The 12,624-nt window shown below is 55.5% G+C and overlaps 1 protein-coding gene across 1 annotated transcript; it reads right to left on the bottom strand.

Moving 5' to 3' along the window:
• Window positions 1-1,420: 1,420 nt before the first annotated feature.
• LOC149913978 (uncharacterized) lies at window positions 1,421-9,952 on the bottom strand. The gene is given in 10 exon segments (XM_090128058.1): window positions 1,421-1,536; window positions 2,054-2,178; window positions 2,680-2,822; window positions 6,573-6,645; window positions 6,957-7,053; window positions 7,573-7,664; window positions 8,303-8,388; window positions 8,573-9,376; window positions 9,616-9,677; window positions 9,838-9,952. Coding segments are annotated over 10 exon segments (1,713 nt in total).
• Between the last annotated feature and the right edge of the window lie 2,672 nt (window positions 9,953-12,624).

Genomic DNA, 12,624 nt, shown 5'->3' with positions numbered 1-12,624 from the left:
ATCAAGTAAAGCACCGTGAGACGCTCTGATGCCCTCTCACAATTCCTTCTCCCTCCACCAGCACAAGAGCTGGCGTCAAAAGACGCAATGACACTGTCACAGGCGTTCTGGAGATTTTTAAGGGATAGGCCATGGTAAGGCTTTATTGACAGTTTTGCCCCTCTACATTTCACCCTAGATCTCCTTGTTTGGCCTGGGGAAGGGAAGGCAGCGGGGTGACCTCATTGCAGCCTTCCGTTACGTAAAGGGAGCCTACAAACAGGAGGGGAGTCAACTCTGTGATAGTGTAGCTACTGTCAGGCCAAGGGGAAGCGGTTTTGAGTTGAGGATGTCAGATTGGCTTGTTCTTTCCAGAGAGAGTGGAGAGATGCTGGAAGCGGATGCCCAGAGATGTCAGTTGTGGATGCCCCGTCCCTGGAGGTGTTCAAGGCCAGGTTGGATGGGGCCCTGGGCAGCCTGGTTTAGGAGTAGATATGATGCAGATGGGATTGATGCATCTGTGTTGCAGCCTCCATTGTTGCTCTGTCTGTCCTGGGCACCCCATGCCCGCATCAGCGTGGGTAGGGTGTGTGTGCCCTTCCTGCGGAGTGGGGCTTTGGTCTTCAGAGGCTGACACGTGGGAGACCCCGTTTCTTCTCTTATGGGTGGCAGCAATCCAGAGCGGTTGAGGGAAGACTCCTCAGGCAGGCTGGTTTCCCCACGAAGTGGTGATGCTGCCATCTGCTTCAGTGCGTCCAGCACTGGCCTGATCTTTCTTGCCCTCTGCCTGAGAAGTTTCGCTGAGTCCCAAGCCAGTGGGAGCCTGGATGGTCGGCCTTGAGGCTCCATAGACTCAGCCCTCGAGGAAGATCTTCTCGACTCGCTTCTGAAAGGCGTGGTTGGCCTGAAGGTGATGTGATGGGGTGAGGCCTTGGCTGTCTGCAGTTTTTGCACCGCACGCTCACGATGGGCTTTTCCTGCTTCCTGCACTTCATCAAGGAAGCGCACGTGTTTGGTTCCCAGTGCTCGGCGCAGGTCTTGTTGGCTTGATGTGCCTGCTTCCCCCTGCAGCTCGCAGGTCACCGGCTGCTCTTGGGCTTCAGACGCCCTCCGGATGGGTGGCAGCGGACTGAAAGGACAGAGCGGGAGTGGTCCGCGGGAGTGGCTGATGGCTTTGGGGCCACATGCTGCAAGCCTGAGCCAGGAGCCTTGGCTGCAACGCAGCCCTGCCCACAGACAGCTCAGCGGCTGACCCGTGGCTCTCCTGAGATGCGGAGAGGGGCCAGCCCTGTGAGACGGGGGGCTCCTGGCATCCCCATCCCAGCACGGTGGGTGCTGCGTTCAGCACTGTTGGGCGGCCACCAACAGTGACCCTTTGGGGCTAGGGAACGGGCTCTCGTTGGGTCACCCCCATGCACATCCCAGCCCAGAGCCTCCAGCCTCATCTGGCCTTGGAGCTCTCCTTCAGCAGCAAGCTCCTTATCCTTCTGAGTTGTCCTCCATCAATGCTGTCTGTGCTCAAGCGTTTGATGAAGGTTGGACGGTCAGCAAAGCTCACTGGAATGGAGAAGGCAGAGGAGATTCACTGTAAACCCTTTGGCTCACTCACAAGGGGCTCTCAGGCCTGTTCCCAGAACATCCGAGAGGGCCACTCTGCTCCCGCCACTGCTGACATCTGCACCGCCCTCGGACCCTCCCTGACACCATCCCTGGCCCCACTCCTCCTCTCTGCAATTCAGCCCTGTTTTGGGACTGCATTAGTGACGTTGGCTTTGGGAAAGAGGAGCTGGGTGGTGATGATGAGGTGGCAGGGTGGCTTTTGGGGACCATATCCTTCTGCTGGGGGTGGGCAGGGCCAAAGATCTGCACATCCTCCTGCCATAGCCAGGGATGAGGGCACGTCACACCCAGCGCCGTAGTTTGGGAGAGGCCAACAATTCCTCATGGGAAGAGGCCGTGCTGAGCTGGCGTGAAGCTTTGACACAAGTCAGAGCCCTTGGCTGATGCTCAGCAGGAGATTTCCCATCTCAAGTATGTTGCCCATGCCACAGAAAGAAGCTGGCAGCTGCTTTACCTTTCTTGCCCTGGACAAGAGGTGGCAAAGTGTCTTCTTTCTTTGGTTTCTCCTGACCAGGGATGCTTCCCGAGGACCTGCGTTTTATTGCGGGCGGTGGTTTGGGTACAAACTCCATTTGAAACCTGTACGAGAGGAGAGGACAGCAACCGGTGTGACGCAGCGCTCCAGCAATCCTTGTTGCTGTCTCTGATTGTCTGCTCCCAGGCATTGTCATGCTGCATGAAGCACACTACTTTCTACAGTCTTTAGCAGGGTCAGTCGAGATAGGTGAGGGGGAAAGAGTTTCAAACAGCAGGAGGGAAGATTTAGATTGGAGATAAGCTTTTGACAGAAGGGTGGCAGGCACCGGAACATCTTGCCTAGACAGGTGGTGGGTGCCCGGACGGGCATTCAAGGTCGGGCTGGACCAGGCTCAGAGCAACCTCATCTGGCTGTAGGTGTCCCTGTTCCCTGCAGGGGAGTGGGACGAGGTGCCCTTTCAGGGTTCCTTCCAGCTCAAAGCATTCTCTGATTCTGTGACATATGCTGATGGGCAGGACAGTCATGGACACAAGGAAGAAGCGCTCCAGAACGAGAGCTGAGCAGCTGCATCAAGCAGCAGCTGCAGCCGCCAACATACTCACCTGGGAAAGACGACAACGCAGCCAGAGAGCACCAGGGAGGCCACCGGTGCCACCTGGGACACCACCATGTCCAGCAGCCAGGGGGCCTGCAGGGGAGAAACGGGGAGGATGTGGGACGTCCTCTCACGGCTGAGGCACTGGGGACATGATTACAGGGAGACAAAGGCACTGTGCTGGTGGCTGTGATGCTGAGAACAGCATCTTTCTGCCTCTTATGAGGCAGAAAGGCCAAGCCCTGATGCCTGGGCCTTTGGAAGGGAGATCCTGTCCCCTATGCAGGATCGAGCCTTTGCACGGGGCACAAGGAGGCCACGAGAGCCCAGTGCCACGAGGACAGCGTGTCCCCTCACAGTTCTCTGTAGCACGGACACCACCCACAGCCTGCTGGACAAAGACCTTGGCTCTGTCAGGGCCTTCAGCGTTGCCAGCCCCTCAGCCATCTCCACCACGTGCTGTCCTACACTGTCCCATGCAGTCTGCACCTGTTTCCCTGCAGGACATAGGCACCAAGCCTGCTTCCCACCGTAGTGTCGTGGGCTACAATTGCACTCATGTGAGCTTCTGCTTCACCAGGCCTAAGCCCAGGCCTCTCTGCTTGCTTACCCCTGGCCCCAAACAATCCTGTTGTAAACCTCTGTTGGATCTGCCCCAGGTCCTTCCCACTCTTCCAAGGCGAAGAGCCCCACGCTGGCTCTCACTCTGACAAATGTTGCCATGCTGGTCCTGAAGCAAGGGCTCTATCAAACACTGTTACTGGGCTCTGTTGTAGTTTCCACGGGAATAAGTAGGAGGCCTTACTTCCTCCAACGGGGAACCTTCCTATACAGAAAAAGTCCTCTGGACATCTGTGAGTCTCTTCGTCACTTCCTTTTCCAACCCATTTTCCTATGATTGTTCTTCTAGAAAAGCTTCCTGCCAGTTGACATCCTGAAGGCATGACCTGTACCAGCAGGAAAGACAGGATAGGGTCATGCACCTCACTCGGCGCCTGCTGTGTTGCGTGCTCTGCATGCAGTTTGTACACTGGTCCCATCAATTCTGTTTGTTAGCATCCCAACGCCAGGAGAACCTTACAATCAGAATCATGGGATCACAGAATGGCCAGGGTTAGAAGGGACCTCAAGGATCACGAATCTCAACCCCCCTGCCACACGCAGGGCCACCAGCCTCCCCATTTCATACCAGACCAGGCTGCCCAGGGCCCCATCCAGCCTGGCCTTGAACACCTCCAGGGATGGATGGGGATCCACAGCCTCTCTGGGCAGCTGTTCCAGCACCTCATCACCCTCTCACTGATAAATTTCTCTCTGATACCTAACTTAAATCTCCGCTCCTTTTGTTTAAAACTCTTCCCCTTCGCTCTGTTGCTCTCTCCCCGTGTTAAGAGCTGACTTCCCTCCTGCTCATAAGTTCCCACTTAATTACTGGAAGGTCACATCAGGTGTCCCCAGACTATTCTCTTCTCCAGACTGAACAAGCCCAGCTCTCACTGCTGGCTCAGGTGAGGTTTTATGTCCGCCAGCACGCCTAAGTTCTTCTCAGCAGGGCGGCCCTCAATGAATTCTTCTCCCATTCTGGACATATACCTAGGATTGCCCCGACCCAGGTGCAACACCCTACACTTGACCTTATGAAATCTCCTTAGGTTCACGTGCTCCCTCCCAGATGAAGATTTTGAAACAGCTTTGTGAAGAAATGCAAGAACCTTGAAAGCAACGAGAGTTCTTGCATGCTGGACGTTAGGAAAAACTCCTGCAAAAGAGTGGTTGGGCAGTGGGACAGACTGACAGAGTGCCCAGGGAGGGACTGGAGTCAGGTTCCCTGGAGGTGTTCAGGAAACGTTTAGGTGTGGGACTGAGGATGACGAGTGATGTGGAACAGGTTTCTTTGGAATTGTTTCAGAACGGCATTTCACTTAATTATGAACAAGGCACGAGGGTGTAGAATGAACAGAGGAAAACAGAGGAAAACAGGGAGGGATGTCGAGGGGGGGTGAGCTGAGGAATGCAGCCTTGTCTCTCTCTGGCACCAGGCACTCATGCACATGTATTGGTTCAGACTGCGACTTAGGAATTCCACTGCAAGTCACAGTAACTCAGCAATAGGGGCGGATGATATGATAATAACTTCTTGGAAACAGTTGTGATATCCCCTCCCATTCTAATTGTAATATCAGAATACTCTACGCCTAGTTGTTGGAACCAATGTAATTATCCCCTCCTCTTCTTGCGTATGTATAACTTGTCTCCAAAAATATCCTTAAGCTGCCACTTTGTGGTGTGCAAGCTAGGAGGGGCTACCCCCTCTGCACCCAGCGTGTGTGTGTGCAGCACTGTAATAAAAATATGCACCTGCTTTGGAACTACTTTGTGGGTTTTTGGCTTCTCTTTTGCTTTGTAAATGAGGAATTGAAATTGTTTCACTTGGAGCCTGCGTTTCAGGGAGAAGAGCATCCCTGTAAGGCTGATGGATCTTGTTCAGTGCACCGATGATGGGAACGGAGCAAAGGACCGTTTTCTGCAAGACCTTTCTCGCATTTTCTTCCATCTCTTTCCGTGTGGTCCAACAGCCAATGGGTTTCCGTACAAGAAGAGAAACTCTTCTCAAAAAATAGGGCGGTTCTTCTCCCGGATGCAGACCCTGGGGATGGTTTGAGGTCAGAACGCTGAGGGGAGGCAGCCATTTCTCGGCCTCTCTTTATCCCTTCCCTACAAGTCGCCCAGCTGCAGTGTTTTGCTCCTAAGCTATGCCAGCACCTCCCCAAAAGCCCTTGTCTTCCCACCAGGGATCTAAAGGAGCAGCGAGCTGGAAGGAAAGAGTCTCCTCTCTGGCCTCACACTTAGCTACACCTTTGAGCTGCTGCAAAACCGTGGGCTTTGCTATGCTCTGCGTGTCACCGGAAGAGAGCACCGCATTGGAAAATGAGGAACTCGGGGTCCCAGGGCTCCAAGGAACGTAGCCACCCCATCTGTCAGAGCCAAGGGGTCTTGGAAGAGTCCCCATCGTCCCTCTGCTTCTCTTCAAGGAGATGGCACTGTCTCGCTGCTATTATCAGAGCGAGAGGAGCTGCTAATCTATGTATACCTGACGGCGAGATTAATACACAAAGGGTAGATGTTAGCCCGTCCAGTTTATTGCAAATGCTGGTCATCTGGGGAGATGGGGAAGGGAAGACGGGCGATAGAAAAGATGGTTCAGATGTTGATCTCCAGATGTTGATCTTCAGTGGTGGGTCTTGAAGGGTTGCTGTTTGGTTGACGACTGCACAAACTTATTTCTAAGTCCAAAAGTGGTTGAGTCAGCCTTCCTTGGAGTGGCAGCTTCTGGCCTTAGGATCTCAGCAGAAACTCCTTTGTTCCCACCTCCCGGGCCTTGCCAGCAGATCAGATGGAGCAGGGAGGTGCCCACCTGCATCCCGGTCTTCATGAGATACGATGGTGTCCTTCCCCACTTCTCCCATACCAAGCTGGAGTTTCTGGTCACAGGCCAGATATTCTGCCAGTAAACACTCCTGAGCCCTCTTCTGAAGGCAAACAGCTCCCAAGAAATGCTTTGAAAGGTAAAATTGTCCACAAATGGATGTTGGTTGCTGCCACACAGACACTTCTCACCTGCTGCAGAAGTCAGCGTCTTACTGCAAGAAGTGCCTGAGAAAGCAAACTTTCAGCCACCAACAAAGAAGGGTTCAGGCAGGCACCCAGGAATAGCACAGACAGGAATTGCAAACCTGTCTGTCAGCCTCAGGTGGGGCTCTGCTCCTCCTGGGCACCCCACGCCCTGCTCAGCGTGGGCAGGACTGGACAGGACATCCCCCGCCTGGGGAGCTCCACTTTGATTGGTGGCAGAGTCTGCAGAGATCCAGTCCTCTTGTGCATCTTTGCTCCTCTTCTTACGGTGGAGCACGTTCCCTTCTCTTCCTGGGGCTCCTCTTGGGCAGAAGATGCCCCCGGGATCGCTGGCAGCTGACTGAAAGGACAGAGTGGGAGAGGTCTGCCTGAGTGGGGGACGGCTTTGGGGCCGTATCCTGCAACCCCGAGGCAGGACCCCTGGCTGCAACGCAGCCTTGCCTACACATAGCTCTCGGGTTGCACTGGTGCTTTCCTGAGGGCTGGAGAGGGGCCAGCCCTGTGAGCTGGGGGCTCCCAGCAGCCCCATCCCACCCCTCCACTGCTGCATTCACGTGCCCTGAACAGTGCCTGCCTGGCATTGGGGAATGGGCTCTTGTTGGGGTGGGGAAACACAGCGTGCAGATCTGTACCCTGAGCCTGCAGTCTCACCTTGCCTTCCTCTTGTCCTCGCTTGTTCCCTCCTCAGACTCCACTACAGAGGTGATGTGGATCCAGCTGGGGAGGGGATGCAGTTCAGGAAATTTCCCTGCAATTGAGAAGGACAGATCTCGTCAGAGGAGACTGACTGTGGACCTGCTGGCCCGGTGACACGCAGGGGTGCTCAGTGTCCCAAAGCACCCAAGAGGGCTGCTCTGCCCCCCTTGCAGATGCAGTCTCCCTCTGTGCCCTCCGTGCCTCGTGCCCAGCTCCTCCTCCCCAGGCTGCAGCTCTGTTTTGGGACTGCATTAAGGGCTTTGCTTTGGGAAAGAGGAGCTGGGTGGCGCCTGTGCGGTGACAGTGTCTTTTGGGGGCTCATTTCCTGGGGGAAAGGACAGGGCCGAGGACCCCCCGTGCTCTTGCCATCCCCTGGGATGGGAGCACTTGTGGGAACGTGGCAGCCAGCATCTCAGATTTGATGAGGACGACGTGTGGTCGGGAGGAGAGGCAGTGCTGAGCTGGTGCGAATGGTTTCACAAGTCAGAGCCTTTGGGTGATGGTGGGATGGGGATTTTGCCATCACGTGTTGGTTGCGTGTGGTATAGAGAGGGACTGGCAGCTGCTTTACCTTCCTTCCCCCGGCCAAGACGTAGCAAAGGGACTTTTGAGGCCTTGCTGGGTTTCCCGGGCGGTGGTTTGGGCGCAAACTCCCGTTTAAACCTGTACAAAAGGAGAAGACGCGGTGTGAGCCAGGGCTCCGGCGGCCCTTTCTGCTGGCTGGGATCACCCTGCTCACAGGCAGATTCTCACATCGCCTGAAGGCCATCCTTCCCCAGGATCGACTGAGCCCCAGAACCAAGGACTGTCCTGGGAAACGGAGTCACCCGGCCACGATGGGATGAAAATGTCACCTACATCCCTTCATCTCTTCCCCCAGATCTACCTCTCGAGAGAAGGTCAGCCTTCCCTGAGTTCCCTAAGCACCGTGACCTGTGACCTGAGGTGTTAGCGAGCACCAGGGGAGCCTGGCACGCTGCCTCTAAGAAAGCGTGGAGTGTGGAGCAGGGTGGATTTGCGTGGCCACATTCCATGACCGCCCTGCAAGGATGGGGACTTGATGACGCTATTGGAGCAGATAAGCTACCCTGTTTTCCTGGCCCACCCTGAGCCAAGGCTTTCCACCTTACATGTTTTCAAGTACACTCTGCAGGACAAAGGTATATTTGACTTGGGAGACTCAAGCTCTACCCGAAAGTAAGAAGTGGTATAAAACGGCATGAGAGAGAAGGAACAAGGGGGGGTGGAAGGATGCCGTAGGCAAGTGGGGAAGCAGGGGCTGCAGCCACAAACATCCTCACCTGGGAAAGACGATGACTCGGCCTGAGGAGGTCAGCGAGGCTACAGCTGCCATCCGGGACACCAGCATGTTCAGCAGCCAGGGGACCTGCAGGGGAGGAGCAGGGAGGATGCGGGACGTCCTCATCAGGGCTGAGGCACTGGGGACACGAGGAGCTGACGGCAGCACAGCTCTCGCACGGCCCAAGCAGCTGGCCAGCGCCTGGTGAGCCATGTGCAGGCAGCTCTGGGCTCGTGGGACTGCCCAGGCCACGGAGAAACCTACAGCTCACCTTGAAAACAACTTTCTCTAGGTTCTCCTTCCCGCTGATCCTCTCCAGGAAGTCGTAGTAGAACTTGACGTGGACTCTCGTTCCCTCGATGAGGAGCACTCCGATGTCCTTCAGGACAAAGGCGATGTTCTCCCCCTTCTTCAGGCAGTGGGAGACGAGGGACGTGGTGCCGAATATGCAGGCCTTCGCAGTCTGCCGGCTCACAGATGCGGCCGCGGCCACCTGAGAGTATTTGAGGGCCTCCACCTCCTTATGGCCTGGAAAATCACACGGCAGAGTTTGTCATGCGGCGGCTCTTCCACGGCTGCTTCCCAAGTGCTGCTTCTTGCAGTCACCACCCAGGACAGCCCCATATTTGCACGGACTCCATGCAGGGAGGGTGAGGTTTGCTTTTGCAATGGATGGCTCCATTCGTCCTGTCTGTGCAGCAAGAAGGGGTTTAAGCCTCCTCGTACCTGGCAGGTAATCCTTGTTATCCGCGAGGTTACGGATGCCCGCAAGGTTCCTGGCCAGGTGAAACGCAGGCCACTGAAGAGTCATGGTTCCATCCTCAGCCTCGATCCGCTCGGAGGCAATGCTGAAGGAACCGAGGGTGGGAATTCGGACTCCCTGCACGTGGAAGAGAAGGGAAGGGCTGAAGTGTGAAGGCTGGAGGAAGAGCTGAAGGTTGCCCCGTCCACGGACGGTGCTTTGGGTCCTGCTGTGCCCTCTCCCACTGTTCGGAAGCTCAGGCAGGGCGGTGGGAGAGCTTTGGGAAGGAGCTGCCCGCTCCTCCCCCTCCCTTCGCCCTCCAAAAACGCGGCACAGCAGTCAGGGCAGAAGCAGCCTCGTGGAATCCAGAAGCTTGCAGAGCTTGTGAGCAGCCCCAGCACACTTGGTGCAGCCATACCACGCATGTGGGAGGCCCACTGGTACCCGAGAGGCATTTTGGGGGTGAATAGCCTGCTTTCCGTGGAGGGGAAGAGTCATTGCGTTCTGTGGCCCAAGGCGAGGGGACTCCCCACCCCTGCAAGCAGACAAGTGGGAAGAAGGCGCCGACCCACCTTGCGCAGCAGGAGCTGCTCTTGGACATAGACGGCCACCGCATCCCAGACAGCAACTTGCTCTGCAGGGCAAAGGAAAAGCAGGTCACGCTCTGCTTCTGCCGCTTCTCCTGCTGGCTCAGGGCAGGAGGGAGGTGGCAGATGGAAAATGTCGTCCCTGTCCCCAGCCCCACATGGAGGCAGTCCTGAGACGGTCCCCGTGTCGGCTGTGGGCCTGCGTACCTTTGGCGGTGACCTCTGGCATTCTGTAGCCCCGCTGTGTGGCGGGGCCATCCTCCCAGAATTTCATCTCGGTCTGCTTCACACCAGCGCGATGCTCCCTGTTGGCAACAGCCATGCCGGAGCTCATCCTTCAGATGCGTCTGCTCTCTGCCAGATGCTCCTTCAGGATGCAGGACCCACCTCCGTGCTCCGCCTTCATACTCCTCCCAGGCGGCCGTGTCACAAACGTCGCCGTGGTGACACGGTGACAGCGTGGCCGGTGCTGCCTGCTGCCCATTATGACGCTGGCACAGCAGCCTGCTGCCCGCCCTGCCGCGGCAGGAGCCCAGCTCTGCGCCTTGGTGGCTGGCAATGCCCAGACCCGGAGCCCTGGTGTGCCAGCAGCACCACACCAGAGGTGTTGCCGGCGGCCCCTCGGGCAGGCTGGCCTCACAGTCAGATGCTGAGTCTGCAATCTTCGAAGGTTCTCCCTGTGCTGGCCTGAACTCCTTCGCCCTAAACTTCAGGCATTTGGCTGAGCTGGAGCTCGGTGGCTGCAGCGCTCGCTTGCTCCCTCTGGGCACCGAGGGCAGGCTGGCCTTCGAGCTCCATAAAGACCACGGGGTGGGTTTGGCTGCCTTTACTCAGTGCAGGTCTGCTGCTTGGCCTTGGGTTCCACGTTAGTTTGGCTGGATGCTTTTCAGGCAGCAGACCGCCCCGGAACACCCGCGCCCTCTTAGAGATGGCCAGCTGAATGCCTGGAGAGGGGGCGAGAGAGAACCAGCATTTCCAGGGAGCTTGGCAGCAGGCGCCTGTTCTCTGTTTTCCTTCTAAAGTGAGCTTCTCTAAGAGCAAGAGGAAGGAAATTTCATCTCAAAGAGCGCTTCACAGGAAATGCGATACCCTGAAAACCAGTTTGGACGTGGGACTAGTTTTTGGTCACAATACAGTTTAGAAGAGAAAAATGCAAACGCTTCTATTAAGTGCTAAAGTGCAGTTATTCTCCATGGAGCCTGCGTGTCAGGGAGCCTGCGCCTTCCCACCAGTGCCCCGTTCCATGGTGTTGCCATGCGACAGATGGGGCAATCTGACAAACTGGCACCTGGCATGGAAGTGTGTGTGGAGCAAAGGTGTGGACCTGAGCTCCTTCGTGCAGAAAAAATGGCACCCACTGACCTTCACTGATGTTCACGGAGACAAAACAGTAGATGTCGGCTTTGGCATCACGTAGAAGTAGCACGGAGTGCACTGTGAAGAGCTGCAACCTTGTAATGAAGAACAGATAGCAAGGATTGCAGCCTTTCAGTACCTGAAGGGAGCCTGCAAACAGGACGGGAATCAACTCTTTGGAAGGGGAGATAACTGCAGGACGAGGGGAAATGGTTTGAAGTTGAGGGAGGGGAGATTTAGGTTGGATGTCAGGGGAAATTCTTTACTATGAGAGTGGTGAGGTGCTGGAACAGCTGCCCAGAGAGGCTGTGGATCCCCGTCCATCCCTGGAGGTGTTCGAGGCCAGGCTGGATGGGGCCCTGGGCAGCCTGGTCTGGTATGAAATGGGGAGGTTGGTGGCCCTGCGTGTGGCAGGGGGCTGGAGATTCGTGATCCTTGAGGTCCCTTCCAACCCTGGCCATTCTGTGATTCTGTGATTTTTGTGCTTTTGGTTAGGAACACAGAGGCAAAATCCTTGGCATCAAAATGCATAGAATGATGGAATCACCACGGTTGGAAAAGACCTCCAAGACCATCCGACCCAACCACCCCCCTGTCACCAATATTCACCACTAAACCACGTCCCTCAGCACGGCATCTAAACTCTTCTTGACCACCTCCAAAGATGCTGACTCCAATTCCTTCCTGGGCAGCCCGTTCCAGCCCCTGACCACTCTCTCGGAGAAGTTTTTCCTAACATCCCACCTGAAACACCTCTCTTTTCTTAAAGGTTCTTTAATTCCTTCACAAAGGTGTTCACAATCTTCATCTGTTTCTTCCCTCTCAATAGAATATGCAGTAGCTCTCAAAGAATAAGCTCAAAGAATAAGACCTGCAATTTTACAGTTAGAACTATTTTCCCCCAGCCAATGAATTTCTTGTGATCGCATAGGAAACCTTTACTCTTTTCATAGGTGAGTTTGGGAGGTTATCTCAGTGAATGCTGTTAGCATAACAACGCAAAAGTTAATCACTAAAGTGTCGTGGTTTTATGACACGGCTCCCCAGCCGTCTTGCCTTCAGCTTTAGCATAAAGCCTTTGGTTCTGGACACTCACCCTCTCATTCATTCGGTTTATTAGGGAGAAGCAGGCAGCTCAGCACCACGCAGCCATTCACCCGCTCTCCACAGTGAGATGGGGGACAGAATCCAAATTGAATGTGTAAAAACCCGTGGGCTGAGATGAAGAGAGTTCATCATGAGAGAAAAGGCAGATAACTAATAGTAAGAAAAACAAGGAGGGTGATCATCATCATGCAAGGAGAGTAAGAATGATGAAAGAATAATATATGGAACAAGAGATGCACGGTGCCATTGCTCACCATCTGCTGAACTGCCCAGCCAGTTCATGAGCCCCGTTCTACTGTTCAGCCCCACGGCACAGCCTCACAGCTGGTGACGGACTGAAGCTGGAGAAGCCTGGCAGCAGAGGACGCTCCTGCCCCACAGAAGGGCTCGCGGCTCCATCGCAGCTCCGGTGCCCTCAGTGCTGGAGAGGAGGCTGAGGTGCCTCCAAGCGATGGATGCGGTCCACCCAACCTTCCAGCTCGTGTGGTTCACCGTGCAAGGCCAGCAGGAAGAAGGGTGGGCACAGGTCAC

The sequence above is a fragment of the Phasianus colchicus genome, chromosome 32 (genome assembly GCF_987193195.1).
Source record: "Phasianus colchicus chromosome 32, bPhaCol1.hap1.1, whole genome shotgun sequence".
Lineage (NCBI taxonomy): Eukaryota > Metazoa > Chordata > Aves > Galliformes > Phasianidae > Phasianus > Phasianus colchicus.
Note: the sequence above shows the minus strand (reverse complement) of the source record. Positions and strands in the feature narration are given on the sequence as shown.